Raw genomic sequence first — 18,984 nt, forward strand, 5'->3', positions numbered from 1 at the left:
GGGGAACTCACTAAACATTAGCTTACAGTATGTTGCTGTTTCAGGTACTTCATAGCCTAAGGGCAAGGGCCCGACTTGATGGTGCGATGTGCACTCTCTCCGACGATTTCATTTTGGGACACTTTGATATATTGAATACAATATTTTTGATGTTATGAATTTTGAAAACAATTGTTATTGATTTTTCATATTTACGGGATTGTTTTGGTGATCTAAAAATGAAAATTTTATTTGGAAAATTTGGGATGTTACATCAACACTTTTTCCCTCCTCAACAAACCGCCAACACCCTCAGCCCTCTTATACACCAATCCTCGACTCCATCCCGCCCAACTCCATATCACCCTATACTCCCTCCAACACACCTCACCCTACAACCGATACCAAACCCATACCCCCGACATCAAACACTCCCCCTCCAATATCCCCAACACCCACTCCTAGCTACCACGTTAGAACCTGTTTATGCTATGGAATTGTTAAACCTACTCAACACCTCAACGTCCATACTTCCAACTTATCCTGAATTCTAAAAAAAAACTCTACAAGTTCCTTCTCGAACCTAACAGGAACCACGTTGTGTACGATGATATATGGTCTTATTTTACAATGAGACATGGGTACTGGACCCGAGACCACATGATGCTTATATAATACGATGATTCCGGCTATATTGCCATAAATTTCATGCTGACAGTCCATAGCAAGCTATAAAGCATAACTAGTTGGTAATGGGAAAATCTCAACTGGTTGACGTTGACTGTAATGACACCTTTAGTCTCCATCTCAAGCCCACTGCAATTCATACGATTCTTACCTAAGCAGTTTCCCTCTCAGGGCCAATTTACCAACTCGATGTCAAGAATGCATTTTTAGATGAGAATTTGGCTGAAACTGTCTACATGCATCAACCTAGGTTTTGTTGACCGTTCACACCCTCATTACATATGTCATATGCAAAAATCTTTATATTGGCTCAAACAGCCACCGCGAGCTTCGTATCATAGGGTTGCTAATATATATCACCTCTCACAGTTTTACAAGTTTTGTCACAGATACCTCATTATTTGTTTACCATAAAGGGAACAATATTTTGTACTAAATCCTATACGTTGATCACATTATCCTCACCACGCCCAATGATTTGAGTTTGAGACAAGTCATTAACGCACTTTTCCAATAATTTTCCATGACTGATTTGGGCAACCTATATCACTTTCTCGCCGTTCAAATATCTCGCTCTGATCGTGTCATGTTTCTTTCGCAGACGCAATATGCATAAGACATCCTAAATCGGGATAATATGGCGGAGTATAACCCAGTCGCAACTCGGTTGTCACTTCGTCAAAAATTCATGCTAATGTTGGTTAACGACTCAAATATGGCACCCTTTATCGACGTTTAGTCGGAGTCTTCCAATACGTAACTTTTACAAGACCTGATATCACTTATGTCATACAAGTATGTTTATTCATGCATGTACCCCGAGAGGCCCATTTCAATTTCCTCAAACACATCCTTCGTTATTTTAAAGGAGCCACTAATCAAGGTCTCCACATCTCCACGCCCCCGAAACTTCACGTCACAACTTACTTGGACGCCGGTTTTTTTTTTTTTTTTTTTTTTTGAGGGGGGGGGGGGGGGGGGGGGTCCTGACTCATGTAAATCTACATCTGGGTATTGTGTGTTTCTAGGGGACAATCTCGTATTGTGGTCATCTAAATGATAACCCACCGCGTCCCGCTCCAGCATAGAAGTAGAATATAGAGGAGTTGCTAATATCAACACAGAAACAAATCGGCTCAGAAAACTTCTTCTCGAACTTCATGTACTGGTAACCAAAGCTATGATTTTTTCCTACGACATCATTTCGACTATTAACACAGTCAAACATCAAATCACTAAACATGTTGATATCGACATTCAATCGAGAATCCGTTCAAATAGGAAGCACTTACAAAACAACCGTTTCACCGCGTCAAGTCCAGTTTGAGCATTCGTTCTCCTCCTGCTCCAACTGCCGAGGAATATTAGACGATATATTGTTATTATTATTTTATATTTAAAATTGATTTGTAATCTCACGTAAATTGGGAAAGTTTATTGTATCTTATTTATATTTCTCCTCTGTATAATGAAAGTCTCAATTGATTTTTAGTATCCTTTAGAATCATCCTAAGAACATATGTGGCCTCAGTGTGTGTTATAACTTCTTAGATGCTATGTCGAAGTACTTGTATCCATGTCAATGTTCCTAAAAATGAAGTAGTCTTTCTGTCATAAAGATGTATGTTAGGTTAAAGAAGAATTAAGAGAGATGCTCAAAGGCAATATATCGTCATGTAGGCAGAACTACGGAGTCTTTGGGAATTGTTATATATAGTAAAATGTGTTCCGTAACATATTGTCTTTTAAGGCTTCGAGGTATTTGGAAATAAAATGTGGAACATAAACAAAATATACATTGTAATCAGAAGAACATAAACAAAATATACATTGTAATCAGAACATAAATACCAAACAATTTTCCAAATATCGTTGCAAAACATGCATATAACAAACTTTTCTATATATACATTTTGAAAAGGATAACACATATATATCATTTCTTATATCTGCCATAACGGAGGATGCAATATCGAAAACATGTTCTAAAGACGATTTTTTGTTTGTGGCTTACATATAGCGACAGCATACGGTCAAGTTTAATGCTTTGTCGTCAAATACATGTTTTGTTGTACGTTCTAGAATTTTCCCATATGATGTAATTTTTAACGTAACAAATAGTTATGAGAGAACGAATGAATGGGAATCTCCCCAAAAACCATAATCAAGTGTGGCTAGATCCATTGACAAGATTTATTAACAAGACAACGTTACCGGAAGTGTGCGAGAATCAGAACATGCCATTAACTTAAACACCAGTGAAGTTATCATTCCATCCAATTAATTGATTTTTATGATTACGTGAAATTTATTTTAAATTTTTAATTTGAAGAAATTTACTATGATTATGAGGTTTATAAATTCAATATTTGTTACTAGTAAACATTATCCTGCTATGTTCGCTTAAGGAATTTGACAAACTTATATAGTTTAGCGTAGAACAACAATGTACGCCTGATTCTTGTTGTGTTTTTCCTAGCTTTTCTCGCTAGAGTAATGGAATTGTCCTATAAAAGAAAAAAAGAACAATAATGTATGCCTAGTATATTAGTTAACGTGTATGTTGACGGATAATGATATGATAAATACCCAACCACAGTTAATCATACGGGTGAAATTCAGAAACCCTTGAAAGTAGGCAAAAGTCGTTGCCATCCCTAACTTTGGCACAACAAAAACCATGAGAAAACTTTGCCAACATGCATAAAAGGACCAAGTCGTTTCATGTAGTTTTGTTTAAAATTATTCTTGAAAAGTTACCTATGCTATATTTTATTTAATAACTACCAAATGGTTTCTAGGCCACCAATACGTCATGTTGGTCGAAATGTGCCTTTCACCCATATATAAGATGATAGTTCAAAATGAACTTTGTAATTTAGGAATAAAGCAGCATATATGTTCTTAAAGAGAAAATACACTCAATTTGATATTAAAATTCAATTTGTCATATTCCTAAAATATTTATGTATGAGAATCATAAGCTATGCACTACGTATCAAATATATTATTATATGTTGATTACAAAATATTTTCTCTTCATTCATAATTGTTATACAAGGATGACTGAGGGGTCGATTGGAAGCTCAAAATGTATCACTTTCTCAACTTCGATCTTGTAGCGGATGAGTGCTTCAGCTATTAGCTTATCTACATCAAGCTTCGCACATCCTGGAGGTGGAGCCGGCTGTCCCCCAGCCGGTGGTGGTGGTGGTGGTGGTGGAGGAGGAGGAGGAGGAGGAGGCGGAGGTGGTGCTGGAGCTGGGGCTGGGGCTGGAGAGGGAGGTGGTTTCTTTCCTTTGGGGGGACAATTAGAGTAGCAAAAGCACATGTATTGTGCTTCACGTTGGTGACAAGCACCATTTTTTGCACCCTCCCATTCTATGCACTGTTTGTTGCATTTGTCGGTATCTTTGCACGTTCCAGACCAGGTCTTGCTTGCCTTTTCACATAATTCTCCTTTCACTGTGGTGATTTCTTTTCACGTAATTTACATTTGATTATAACAAAAAAAAAAAAAAAAGATATTAATGAATGGAGGTGAATATATTGGTTTTCCTTTTGCATTATTATTTAGTAGAAAATTTTTTAGTTAGTTTACCATCAAAGTTATTAAACCAAATATTGTTCAGTTGGTAAGATAATTAATATTCCGACTATTATTGCTTTGAAGCTCAAAATTGGCCTTTTGAAAATCATTTGAACAAAGTGAAACGGAAAATTACTGTTAATCAAGATGATCAAAAAAAAAAATTTACTACTTAGTGTCATTAAGTTTGTAAGATAATTACTAATTTTGCAAGAAACGAATCACCCGCATTTATTTATTTAGCCGCAGGAACTTTTTTCAGAAAAAATAATAATAATAATAATAATACCAAAAATTACGAACCGGATGGTGAGGCTTTAGGAAAATACATAATTACATTCACTCGCAATTGATATTGAAGATTTGAAAATGAATATATGAAACGAGAATGATCCCAAACAACTGCAAAATCTCGATCATTACAAAAAAAAAAAAAAAAAAAAAAAAAAAAAAAGTTTGAAAAAGTAAATATCTTCTTTTTACAAATGACAGCCAAATAATATTTAAATAACTGAAATCAGCTAAACGAAGTTTTATTAAGCACCTGAAATAGTAAGAACGAAGACGAGTAGAGAGAATGCAAGGAAACCAAGTGAAATTTCTGCCATTTTGATCAGTTATGATGATGCTAAATAACACCGCTACGACTTGGGTGAAGAATAGGATGAGAAGGAAAGGGTATTTATAGAAGGAGCTATAATAAAATCTGTGTCAAAGATGACAAATCTTAACAAAAAATCAAAGTATCCACGCATGTTGTTTCATAGGAGCTTTGATGCACACTTTCATATGAAGATCAAAGAAAGATTAGGTAGTTATATACGCTTCAATTTTTTGATCATGTTCTAAAGTATTCTATGGGTTCCAACCACCTACTAATTAAGGGCTTCCTGCCTTTTTAAGTATATGAGAACAAGACTCGTCCTTTGGACCATACACTAAGACACCAAAATACTTGATTTTACAATTAAGCGGGTTTACATCTAAAAAAATCAATATATGCGTAACACTTGTGTCCAAATAAAAAAATTTTAATGATTAAAAGCAATAGAAAAATTAAAAATAAGCCTAAAAGTAATAATTAACTATTTTATCATTAATAAAATAAGCCTAAAAGTAATAATTAACTATTTTATCATTAATAAAAGTTAAAACTAACAAAAAAATTTATAAACAATCATCATCCTAACAAAATCAATAAAATAGATACATCACAACTTATCATCCCATAAATATTACTTACATGGCAAGAAAACAAAAAAGTATATAGATTATGAAACAAATGTTTTATAAAATATGATTTTATAAGACTTAATATCATAAACTTCTTATTATTTATTATCAATGTGTTAACAAAACAGTAAAAGTTGTATAAAAAATATCGGTAGCCGTCAAAAAACAATTATTTCAACTCAAATTAAAATAAAAGTATAAATATATATATAATTTGTTTATATTATTAAAATAATATAATGTATGATTAATTAGGAGTAATTTAGTTTAATTAGAAGAAATAATGAGCTTTAAACCCTCAAAACCGCAACCCTTAATGATGTAGTAAATTCGAGTACGTGAAAAGGTTTTAGTAATTAAAATCTTAGTCATTATATAAAGCTCGAAAAACCCTATCACTACAAGAAATCAATGCATTAGCGGCGACACAATTAGCGGCGACAAAGGCTTTTAGCGGCGACATTATACTATGTCGCCGCTAATTGTGTCGCCGCTAATGCCTTGTTGCCCGAATCCGCGTTATCCCCTTCTGGTAAACCTTAGCCGTCCGATCGAGTATATAATCCAACGATTGGGGTCTCGTTTTCACACAAAAGCAATACCGGTGACAATTTGTCGCCGCTAGAGCTCGAAAAAAAGACGCGGCATAAGTTCCCTCGTTAGTTGTCGCCGCTATTGGCTTGTGTCGCCGCTAAAGGCTAATTGTCGCCGCTATTGATGTCGCCGCTAAAAGTCAACGCGCAAATAACAACCCCTTTCTGCTTTCACAGCTTTCATTTTTCTGTGTTTTTATCCATTCTCTTCGAAAATTTTTGCTCAATCGAGTTTCCCAGAGGCTAGAAGACATAATGACGACGCCTATAGACCACCGGAAACTCCCCACTTCCACATCTCCGATGATTTAACTGTGACATTAATTCCGACACTGTTGTTGTCGATTTCCTCTGTGGTTTGTGTTTTCGTTCCTCTTTTCTTCTTTTCCTTATCTTTTAATGTCGATTTCTACTTGTATTTGTGATTAGTTGCACAAAATTGTTTCTTTTCTCTTTTGACCAAAATTCCAAATATAATTGTTTTTTTTTTGTTGGTTTTTATTGTCTTAAGTTACACCACCACCACCAAGAACTGTTGCAACATCGAAGACTACCACCACCAATTGAAAGAGAGCAAAATTTTGGGAATCACAGGTGCATTTTTTGTAATTTGTTATATATGTGTGCATTTATGTGTGTGTTTTGTGTATATATATGTGTATTTCATATATGTGTGTGAAATATGTTATATGTATGTGTATTTCATATATGTGTGTGAAAATTGTGTGTATTTCATCTATGTGCATGTATAAAATGTACGTATATATGTGTATAATGTATGTATGTATGCATTTGTATGCAATTTGGATTATGTTTATGTTGTTTTATGTGTATAAAAAGTATGTATATATGTGTATAATGTATGTATGTATGTATTTATAAACAATTTGGAGTGTGTTGATGGTTGTTTTATGTTTATAAAAAGTGTGCATATATGTGTATAATGTATGTATGTGTGTATTTGTATGCAATTTGGAGTGTGTTGATGGTTGTTTTATGTGTATAAAAAGTATGTATATATGTGTATAATTTATGTATGTGTGTATTTGTATGCAATTTGGAGTGTATTTGTATAGAATGTGTAAACTACAATGTTATAATGGAAAAAAAACAAAAAACAAGTAGGATGTTATTATTGAAAATGTTATTTAAAGTAAATTACTATGATAGTTCCTATGTAATATGTATTTGTAAATAAATTGGTAATTATTAGTTTGTTGGTTTGTTAGTTTGATTGTTGGTTTAATTTAGAAGGTTAATGTAGTTAGTTGGTTTGTTAATTTGATAGCTTGTTGATATATAGATAAATTAGTAATCGGTAGTTTTCTTATCATTTGGTAGTTTTTAGGTTGGTTTAAGTTAATATGTTAAATTACAAGTTTATATGTTGTTATTTACTATGTAGTTGGAGAATCTTATACCAATGTCCAACAATTCGGAGAATACTATGGAACTTATAGGAGGGAACGAGGGTGGCGGTGATGACGACACGTAGTGTTAGTTTTATCTTTTATTAGAAATTGTAGTACGACAAAAATTTATAAGAATTTTGTTATTTATTTTGGTGTATGTATGGTATTATAAAACTTGGATGTTATATAATTGTTTTTCTGCATTTAACGTATCGGTTTTTCTGCAGTTAACATTATCATGTATCGGTTTTTTGACAACTGAAAATGGCTGCTTTTTAAAAAAAATTAAAAAAGCCAATAGCGGCGACACTATTAGCGGCGACATAGATCATTAGCGGCGACATTATCATTAGCGGCGACACGTATCATTAGCGGTGACGGTGAGCATTAGCGGCGACTTTTTGAGCAATAGCGACAAAGCAGTAGCGGCGACTCAATAGCGGCAACGTGTCGCCGGCAAAGGTATTAGCGGCGATTTTTGTGAGCAATAGCGGCGATTTTTGTCGCCGGTAATACCCTTTTTTCTTGTAGTGTATGAAAAACCCACTAGAATTGCAAGAAAATGTTGATAATCAAGTAAGAAATCGGAGAAAAAAAATGTGAAAAATTACGGAGTTTTCTAGCAAATTAAGATATGATTCTTTGTTTTTAGCTTGGTATAGTCATTTGATTAGGGTAGTACGGCTGCATTTAGTGTTTTGGTTCCATCTAATGTCTCTGTATTGGCCAATAAGAGTTTAATTGATGAAAATTTTGAAGTGTTTGAATTTTGATAAAAAGCTTGAATCCATATTCATTCGAGAGTTTTCCTGAAAAATAATTTATGATTACATTTGGTAAGAAGCGAAGATGATTAATGTTGGTTTTACAAATTAATTTTATATAAATTTTGAAGCGTCAAATTAATAAAAAAAAAATGGAAGAAAAATAGTGTCGGGGAAAGAAGAAATGAAATTCAGGTTTTGTTTTGGGTGGGTACCAAGAACTGTCAAAACAACATAGTCAACTGTGTACTTTTTATTTTTGAGAAATTCAAATTTACAGAAAGAGTCCATCTGGTTTTGATCAAGTTTTCGTTTCCTTGAAACGCTTCCTTCTTTTTATTTTGAATTAAAAACTAAAGTTACAAAAATGGTTATTGAACTGTTAACATGTTGACAATACTAAATTCTTTTATACAAAAATAAAAAAGACAAAAGTGGTCCATACTAAACAGCTAGTTTTTATTGTTATTATTAAAACCAAATATGTTTTTATTTCAACGTTTCAAATGTTTTAATACGAGTATTATATTTGAGAGTGAAACTTTATTTATATGAAAATATTGATGCAACAAAAGATAATACATGTACTAAGCTTATTATGTACATTTTAACTAACGTAGATGGTGATTATTTTGATTGGCCGAACGAGACACGTGGATAGTTGAACCAAAATGAACACGTAGGATGTTGTTCTAGAACTGTGGCCTTAGAAAACATGTTGGCTAAATGTAGGGTGCGTGCAGCGTAACAAGCTTCAGTTAAGGCCTAACGTCATTGAGGTGAGTTTTCTCCTGTTCTGTGGTTGTTCACACATAAATGTTTTTCATGCATTTATTATATGGTTTTTATTTAAATATTCATAGTATATTTTATGATAAGTATGGTTGTGTGAAAATGTTATTTTGAGTTGTTTTCTATTGTGCGTTTTTTTGGGTGACATGTTTAGTGGGAACGGGTGGGGTGTTTAATCGTCGTGAGCATAACGGATGTGTGTGATTGGCGGGGATGAGAATTGAGATTTATACTCATTTCCTTGGATATTTAAAATACTTGAGTACAATTGATGCTGAGTTTTCTCAAGGAGGAGGGAAATGAACCTTTTGTTCTTTCTCTGGATAATTAATTGCTAGCTCCCCTAAATTATGTTATCAGATGATATGTTCTGTTGTATGATTTATTGAAGATATATACTAAAATTATATGTTTTTTATTTGATGGACATGTATGTGCAACACGAACTCACTAGGCCCTAGGCTTACCAATTTAGAAACTTTAAATAAGCGCAACCTAGGAAACTATTTATCTAGTGGCAGACAAAAGGACAAAGAAGGCAACAAAGGAATTTTGCGAAGACGTAACACCTAAAGTTGTTCAATTGAAGACTTTATTTTATCTTATCTTGTTTCCGCTGTAGTTTAATCTATAAGTAAATTTAGAATTGATCTTGGGAGATGTTGGAACGATTATTTGTTATATAATCTATATATGAAAATTAGTGTGTTACAAGTTGGTATCAGAGAATTGTTTAAGCATATTAGGTGTTTCCGTAAACACTTAAGCTTAGACGGAAGGATTGAGAGGTAACCTAACGACTAATTTAGAACATATCTTACTAGTAGGCGTCATGTCCTCAAGGATATTATGGAGGCTTACTAGGGTAACACTAGAACGGGAAGACATTCCGGTTGCAGCCGAAGTTGCTGCACTTAGAGAAGTACTAGAGACTCTTGTAAACCTCACTTCTAGTTGTTGGCATGGCTAGGGTCAAGGTAGAGGTAGGTGTAAGGTAAGAGGTCTAGGAGTCATCATAGCACCTGTACGAGCAAAACTAGTGTAACTGAGCTCCAACTCCAAACGAGATCGTGGTCGGGGTTGAGATTGTGTACAAGGTCCTACAACAAATATGGTTACTCGAGAATAATCAATTGATGAGATTGCTCAGGATATGCAAGCTACATTGTCGAATGTAAATGTTCAGGACCGAGATGCACTATAGAATGTGAAAGGCGGTAACATGGTTAATGAAGAGGAAGGATTTGGATATAGTATCTCAGTTCTAATTTATGACCCTAGTGTTGCACTAGGCAATATGTAAACGATAAATGATGAGGTAATTGTTACAAGACGTTCATGACTTGTAAACCACAAACGTGTCGCGGGGACGTTGATCGTATCGTATCATCAATGTGGATCACGGAGATAGAGGAAACATTAGATACCAATAAGTGTGGAAATAAGGACCATATTGTTTATGTTGTGACAATGTTTAAAAATGAGGCTTTATACTGATGGGGAGGGTAAAAGCAATTAGGGTGTCGGATACAACCAATAGGATGTCATGGGATGAGTTTGCAAGAATCGTTAGAGAGATGTTTTGTCCTCAAACGGCGATCAAGCAGTTAGAAGAAGAATTCTTGAGGCTGGAACAAGGAAATGTGACAGTGAGATACTATACTAGCACCGATAAGGATGAAAGAATTTATTTTGCAGTTAGAGGATCTGCTTGATAAAGTTTTTATTCAATATAGTACATCGCCATGGGGTGCACTAGTAGTGTTCATCACGAAAAAAAAAGAGGGGACAATGTATATGCGCATGGATTACCAAGAGTCAAAGAAGGTGTAAGATCGTTACTAATTATGGAAGGTTAATGTTGTCACTTATTCACTCAGTCATATGTAAGGAAGGAACCAAGTAAGATTTGTTTGATGAGGATTGATGTAAGATCGTTACTAATTATGGAAGGTTAACGTTGTCACTTATTCACTCAGTCATATGTAAGGAAGGAACCAATTAAGATTTATTTTGTAGTTAGAGGATCTGCTTGATAACGTTTTTATTCAATATAGTACATCGCCATGGGGTGCACTAGTAGTGTTCATCACAAAAAAAACAGGGGACAATGTATATGCGCATGGATTACCAAGAGTCAAAGAAGGTGTAAGATCGTTACTAATTATGGAAGGTTAACGCTGTCACTTATTCACTCAGTCATATGTAAGGAAGGAACCAAGTAAGATTTATTTGACGAGGATTGATGTAACCTTCGGTTTATTGGTGGTCTGAAGAAGAGTCGGAAAGAATCCTCAATAGAGGAGAAGTGGAAAGTTTTTAGAATTTTTTGCCTAATATATGACGATACATCTAATGAGGACATGGTGTATGATAGCCGAGAACATAACAGGTGTGGTGTGACCGGTGGGAGATAGGAAATTGAGACGTTACTCATTTTCTTGAATATTTAAATGCTCGAGCACAACGGTCGGGTCATGCCAAGTGGGAAGGGAAGCGTACCATTGGTTCTTTCTCTGGATATATAAAATGCTCCCTTAAACTGTGTCATCGGATGCAATATACGTGATGGAAAAGTTAGTTAAGTTGTATTTTGATAAGATGGTTCAGTTGTATATTTTTTATAGGAACCTTCGTTTTATGTCAACATTTTGAAAGAATAATCTAACAGTAAATTAGTTCTATAGTAAAGTATGAAATTTTATATGGTAGGAAGTGTACCTACTATGTAGGGATGAGGTAGGAAGAAAACGATAGCAACTGGTTAGATCCAAGCTCTTTCGACAAACTACCGAAAATTTAATATTTCGAGAAGAACCTGAAGGATGCATATGAATAACCAAAAGGTTAGGTGGTTAAATGTAGGAAGCCAATAGTGTTTCAGGTGGAGATAAATTCATGTTGAACGGATTCTCACGGAAAGATATGGTGCGGTTTTGTAAAGGTAGGTTAAGTCTCTGACCTATTGGACCTTCTTAAGGATCGAGTTGGATGGGTGGCTCATTGATTAGAGATACCAAGGGATCGAAGGCAACATTAGAAAACGAATGAGAAATGAAGACCAAATATCCATATTTGTTTAAAGAATTCAAATTTCAAGGACGGAATTTTTTTAAGGGGAAAAGTTTGTGATAACTCAAATTAAAATAAAATATAAATATATATATAATTTGGTTATATTATTAAAATATAATGTGTGATTAATTAGAAATAATTAGGTGTAATTAGGAGAAATAATGAGCTTTAAACCCTCAAAACCATCACCCTTAATGATGTAGTAAATTCAAGCATGTGAAAGGGTTTTAGTAGTTAAAATCTTAGTCATTACATAAAGCTCGAAAAACCCTTTGAAAAACCCACTAGAATTGCAAGAAAATGTTGATAATCAAGTGAGAAATCGAAGAAAGAAAATATGAAGATTTACGGAGCTTTCTAGCAAATTAAGGTATGATTCTTTAATTTTAGCTTGGTATAGTTATTTGATTAGGGTTGTACGACTGCATTAAGTGTTTTGGTTGCATCTAATGTCTGTGTTCTGGCCAATAAGAGTTTAATTGATGAAAGTTTTGAAATTTTTGAATTTTGATAAAAAACTTGACTCCATATTCATTCGAGAGTATTCCTGAAAAATAATTTATGATTACATTTGGTAAGAAGCGGAGGTGATTAATGTTGGTTTTACAAATTAATTTTATATAAATTTTGAAGCGTCAAATTAATAAAAAAATGTAAGAAAAATAGTGTTGGGAAAGAAGAAATGAAATTCAGGATTTGTTTTGGGTGGGTACCAAGAACTCTCAAAACAACATAGTCAACTGTGTACTTTTTATTTTTGAGAAATTCAAATTTACAGAAAGAGTCCATCTGGTTTTGATCAAGTTTTCGTTTCCTTCAAACGCTTCATTATTTTTATTTTGAATTAAAAACTAAAGTTACAAAAATGGTCGTTAAACTGTTACCATGTTGACAATACTAAATTCTTTTATACGAAAATAAGAAAGACAAAAGTAGTCCATCAAATTTTACTAAACAGCTAGTTTTTATTGTTATTATTAAAACCAAACATGTTTTTATTTCAATGTTTCAATTGTTTTAATATATGAGTATTATATTTGAGAGTGAAACTTTATTTATATGAAAATATTGATGCAACAAAAGATAATACATGTACTAAACTTATTAGGTACGTTTTAACTAACATAGATGGTGATTATTTTGATTGGCCGAACGAGACACATGGATAGTTGAACCAAAATGAACACGTAGGATATTCTTCTAGAATTTTGGCGTTAGAAAACATTTTGGCTAAATGTAGGGTGCGTGTAGTGTAACAAGATTCGATTAAGGCCTAACGTTATCGAGGTGAGTTTTCTCCTGTTCTGTGGTTGCTCGCACATAAATGTTTGTCATATGTTGATTATGTGGTTTTTTATTTATTTATTCATAGTATATTTTATGATAAGTATGGTTGTGTGAAAATGTTATTTTGAGTTGTTTTCTATTGTGCGTTTTTTTGGGTGACATGTTTAGTGGGAACGGGTGGGGTGTTTAATCGTCGTGAGTATGACGGATGTGTGTGATCGGCGGGGATGGGAATTGAGATTTATACTCATTTCCTTGGATATTTAAAATACTTGAGTACAATGGATGATGAGTTGTCTCAAAGAGAAGGGAAATGAACATTTAGTTCTTTCTCTGGATAATTAATCGCTCCCCTAAATTATGTTATCGGATGATATGTTTTGTTGTATGATTTGTTGAATACATGTAATAAAACTATATGTTTTTTAAATGATGGACATGTATGTGCAACACGAACTCACTAGGCCCTAGGCTTACCCATTTAGAAACTTTAAATGTGCGCAACCTAGAAAACGATTTAGCTAGTGGCAGACAAAAGGAGGAGGAGGATAAATTAAGAAGGCAACAAAGGAATTTCGCGAAGACGTAACACCTGAAGTTGTTCAATTGAAGACTTTATTTTATTTTATTTTGCTTCCGCTGTAGTTTAGTCTAGAAGTAAATTTAGAATTGATCTTGAAAGATGTTGGAACGATTATTTGTTATATCCTACTTAATAAATGAAGGTTTTTTTTGCCACATGTCAATCTCTCATGAGTTTTGACACTTGTCATTTTGTGGTATTTTTGAAATAAATATTATCCACTTGTCAATTTTTAGTTTATTTCAATTTTAAAATTAAAATCATATACTTATATATATGCAAAGTATTAAATATCATATATATGATATTAAATTGCAATAAATATGTTTCTTTCTTTTTTATTTTAAAGTTTTACATTAAAAAATATTTTTGTTTACGCTTTAATGTTTTTTTAAATCAACCCGTGTAATACACGGGGCTCACACCTAGTAATGTATATATGAAAATTGGGATGTTACAAATTTAATCTGTGTTGATAAAGAATATGCAACATTCAACCTTTGTTATTATGAAAACTGAAGTAATGTTTATGAATTTAAACATTTTGAGGGGAGTAACGTATATAAATTGGAAAAGTTGAAGAGAGTAATGTATATAAATTAGAAAGTCTAACAAAAAATCTAATCATTGTTGGATGTGTCATCATCATTGCTTCCTCGTTTCCTCCGGTATCACTTCGTGTTCTTTTTTTTTTTTTTTTTTTTTTTAAATAGTGATGTTTCGTACAACACACTTGGTCATCAAGCATTGTTAGAAGATTCTCCAACTACATAATAAATAAGAATGTAAACTTATAAGTTAAAGTATCAATATAAATCAAAACTACCAAACTAATAAACTAACAATTACCAATAATGAATTACAAACTAACAAACTAACAATTGCAAAATTACCAAACTATAATCAAGCTAATAATTATTAATATGTAAGTAAACTATCAAATTGCCAATTACCAAACTATCAAACTGCTTAATTACCTTATACTATCAACAAAAACCAAACTATTAAAGTATAACCGTAAAGAAAACTACCATAGTATCAAATTACCAATTACCAAAGTACCAAAAAACCAATTGCCAAAGCTTTTAATAGATAATCATCATTAACCAAAATTATCAAATTGATATGCATGCAAGGATCCTTTCATATATATATATATATATATATATATATATATATATATATATATATATATATATATATATATATATATATATATATATATATTATATTCTTGTTTTTCATGCATCGATCTTATCCATATTGATTTTTTTTGCAAAAAATAGAATTAAAAAAACCTTGATAAATCTAATAAGATTCCATTATAATATGATAGTAATGTGATTCAATTCTGATAAGATTTTGTTCCATTGCACTCACTAGACTAGATAAATTTCAATAATACCCTTTTAGAACCCTTAAGACATATAGTGTTTCATAAAACATGTCCTTTCCTAATTCATAGATGTGCATGATTCTACAAAAGGTATTGGTATGTTGTCTAGTGTCTTCAGTTCTGACTCTAGTTTTAACGCTAGATGCACCAGGCTCATTTGTACCTTTCAACTATCTTTCATATTTCTTTAAATGTGTAGCAATGTTCCAATATGTCTCTCAACTACATTCTTGTTTATATAAATCAAATCTACACATTGTTAGAAAAATTATACATCTAATACTTAAGATATTTCCATATATGTTGCATTTCTTACAATAAGTGGATTCCTTGTTTCCGACGACGTCTGATGTACCAACTTACTATAATGTTCTTCTTTTATTTCCATCTTTCGATCGATGTCAATGTTTTTAGGAACCCCTAATTGATCATCCATATCTACTTTTCATAACTTTATTGTAATATATTTTACTTTGTTGTATATTTTTTTCCAGTGTCATTTGTGTCATATGTTGTGGAGTAGTGTTGAACTCTTGTTTTCAGTGGAATGCTTTCCTCTGCCTTTTGAATGGATGTTCAAATAGTAAATATAATCTATGATCGACATAACTTTGTTTATGAGAGTGTAGAAGTCTAAGAAATTAAGTATGTTTCCTATACATTGTATAACATTTATATTCGATGTAGGGAATCAACATATTTTACGAAGAGTGGTAAATCTATAGTCCGTAAAATAACTACATGTAGAGTAAACATCTCTTGTGTATATGCATCATATATCTCAACTCCCACTTCGAATAAAAGCTAAAGATCATTAATAAAAGTTTCTAAAAACATCAATTTTGTTACATGGTGTATCTAGTATTAATAATGACAAAATAATAAACTTTCTTTTCATATACAACCATACCAGAAGATTGTAAATCATGATTAAAATGGGACATATATTGTGATTTCAATTTCATTTGTTTACATTAACCCATCAGTCGGAATGTGTAGCCTTATATTTATTTGATCATTAGCAATTTCTGTAAATCTTTCATCTGTGGCACACCATATTTGTGACATTCTCGGTTGACATAAAACAATGCTTTTTGATCTACTTGTCTCGTGCCATATTAAGTATCTCCCTTTTGTATTTCTTTGACAGAGTTGTTTTTTTCGTGATTTCTGTTTCACATGTTTACTTCAACCCCACCAGCGAAAATGTGTACTCGTATATTTCTTTGATCATTAGCAATTTTATAAATCTTTCATTTGTGGCACACCATGTTAGCGACAGTCTCGGGTGATGCAAAATACCGCTTTTTGATCTACTTGTCTCGTGTCATATTAAGTATCTCCTTTTTGTATTTGTTTGAGTGAGTTGTTTCATTCGTGTAATAGTAGAGAAGTACCATAATAAGTTTTTTCATATTGTTGTAATATAATTTCGTGTCTTCTCCTCTACCCTCAATCTTGATTTCTACAAGTGGAGCATACATTCAAATCCTTATATTATTAATATACAAAATGAAGTCATTGATACATGCATGTATCTTTATATACTTTGAACCCATTTTTTACATTGTTTTTGTAGCCTCATAAGTACCATCCGTCATTTCATTGTCTTGATGTAGCATCTTTTTAACAGATTTAATAGTTCATTAAAGAACTTTTATGAAACTCATTACTTTCTATTCAAGATGAGGAGTCCAACCATTATAGAGAATATTGTGAATTTAGGACTTCCTTTGCTAAAGGGCTTCTCAAAATCTTCAGGTGGTGATTGGAACTTCTCATAGTCGTCCAATAAATTGTCTTATGTATCTTTAACGCATGTATTCGTTTTAGTTTGCACTTCTTGGGACTATTGATTCAAAATGCGTATAATCAATAGTGTGCCTTTTATTGTTGCCATTGAGATACATACTTTTCCCGCATAATCATCTTTTCTCCATGTTTAGTTTATATTGATTCACTTGTTTAATACTATTGTAGATATGCCTACTACACAACATGTTGGTAACATAAATTGATCACAAGGGAGTATATACGCTACGTAGTTGACCCAATATAAAGACAATGAAAAATAAATAAAAGTGTAACTAATTTATATTTATTGAGTTTAAATGGCTAACTAGAAATTAATATAATTAATTTATTATTTCTTAAAGTGTTAATAAATAATTAAAAGTTAAATGGTGGAAGTTGATTAACTATTCTTGAAAGAATTATATTAATTATATAAAATAATTAATAGATAATTAGTAATGACTAAAATAATCTTATCCTTTAATTCAAATTTGAAAGTGATAAGATTTCCACCAACTATATATAAATGGGGGATTGATATGTTGAGTTTTATTCAATAATCGATTTCTAAAAATACTAAAAACAGTAACAACAACTTTAAAATTATGAATAAACTTAAAATCATTTTAACTCAAAGATGAACATTTTGCAAAGGATGGAGAAATTAAATAAACTATAGAAAGAAAATATTACGAACTTTGAAGACTTTGATTCTTATGAGAGACTAAAAGTTTATGAAGTAAGGCAAGAAGATCCAAAGTAGAAGCTCTAGGTATCACCTAAGCAAGAGTAAACCACTTCAAGATGTTAGTCTTCACTTGTTTTAATTTATTCTAAAACCTTAATAACTAATACCAAATTAGTCTTAAAAAGTAGCAATTTATAAACCCTTAATTCATGCACCAAATTACAAGACAAAGACGAGGGAAAGAGAGCCTTATGCTCTTGCTTTTGGTAGCCCAAAAAGAGAAGAATATAAGATGAAAAACTAGCTAGCTTTCACCCTTACATCCTTTATATGCTATCTTATATGTACTAATGCACCATAAATTTAATCAAATCAAAGTATTGTCATGTAAGAAGTATGACATGAGAAAAGTAAAAACAATATTGCATCTCTTCTTTTGGAAGAGATTTTCTAGCATCGTCACTAGGATATGATGGTGGTGTGTGTTATACTCCAACTCATAACTAGTAGTTACAGACCAACTAGATGTTTAGTCAAAGTGTCCAAATAAATTGTTCATAAAATATATATTAATACTATATTAATATTAACTAGTTGTTCACTTTTTATTAATATTTCATAAAAATAATAATTTCCCAATTAGTAGTTAAATATTATTTTTATAAAGTAATAATTTTCCAATTAAAAAAAAGTGTTGATAATATTTATTAATAACCAAATTACTTTAATAATTAATCAATTAGTAGTAACTTGTTATAACATGTGAAGCTATAGGATCATATGTCATTATCAAATATTATTCTATAATGACTATTGTGCATACGGATCTTTCAACATAAGTGATTTGAATGCTCCATTTTGAAATCGTAAAACCAACCTCCTTTTTCTTGCATCCTACTCTGTGGGCAACAATAACAACAACACTTGCTTGTTGGTGAAGGGGTGCGATACTCTCATAAGGACTCTGGTTTGGGTCTGGAATCTTCCATACAATTGATAAAGGTATTTCTTAAACCTCCTTCTAGGGTAAGGGGTGCTATTAATAAAAATAAAAATGAGACAAGGTTTAGTCATAAGGTTTTTGTTTTAAATGTTTTTTTTGTTTTCTGTTT

General features: G+C 32.2%; 1 protein-coding gene across 3 annotated transcripts; it reads right to left on the bottom strand.

The window, feature by feature from the left end:
- Positions 1-3,592: 3,592 nt before the first annotated feature.
- On the bottom strand, positions 3,593-5,122 carry LOC145005671 (major pollen allergen Art v 1-like). Of its 3 annotated transcripts, XM_078964787.1 has the most exons (3): positions 4,800-5,122; positions 4,559-4,657; positions 3,593-4,143 (listed from the first exon to the last, which is right to left on the bottom strand). In XM_078964787.1, exons 1-3 carry the CDS (start codon positions 4,861-4,863, stop codon positions 3,719-3,721), a joined length of 588 nt encoding a protein of 195 aa, XP_078820913.1. In that variant the 5' UTR covers positions 4,864-5,122; the 3' UTR covers positions 3,593-3,718. The 3 variants fall into 3 exon arrangements, with proteins under 3 accessions (XP_078820913.1, XP_078820915.1, XP_078820914.1); XM_078964789.1 differs by lacking the exon at positions 4,559-4,657 and having other exon boundaries at positions 3,593-4,131; XM_078964788.1 differs by lacking the exon at positions 4,559-4,657.
- Positions 5,123-18,984: the final 13,862 nt, after the last annotated feature.

Source organism: Lactuca saligna, chromosome 7 (genome assembly GCF_052625555.1).
Source record: "Lactuca saligna cultivar CGN05327 chromosome 7, ASM5262555v1, whole genome shotgun sequence".
Lineage (NCBI taxonomy): Eukaryota > Viridiplantae > Streptophyta > Magnoliopsida > Asterales > Asteraceae > Lactuca > Lactuca saligna.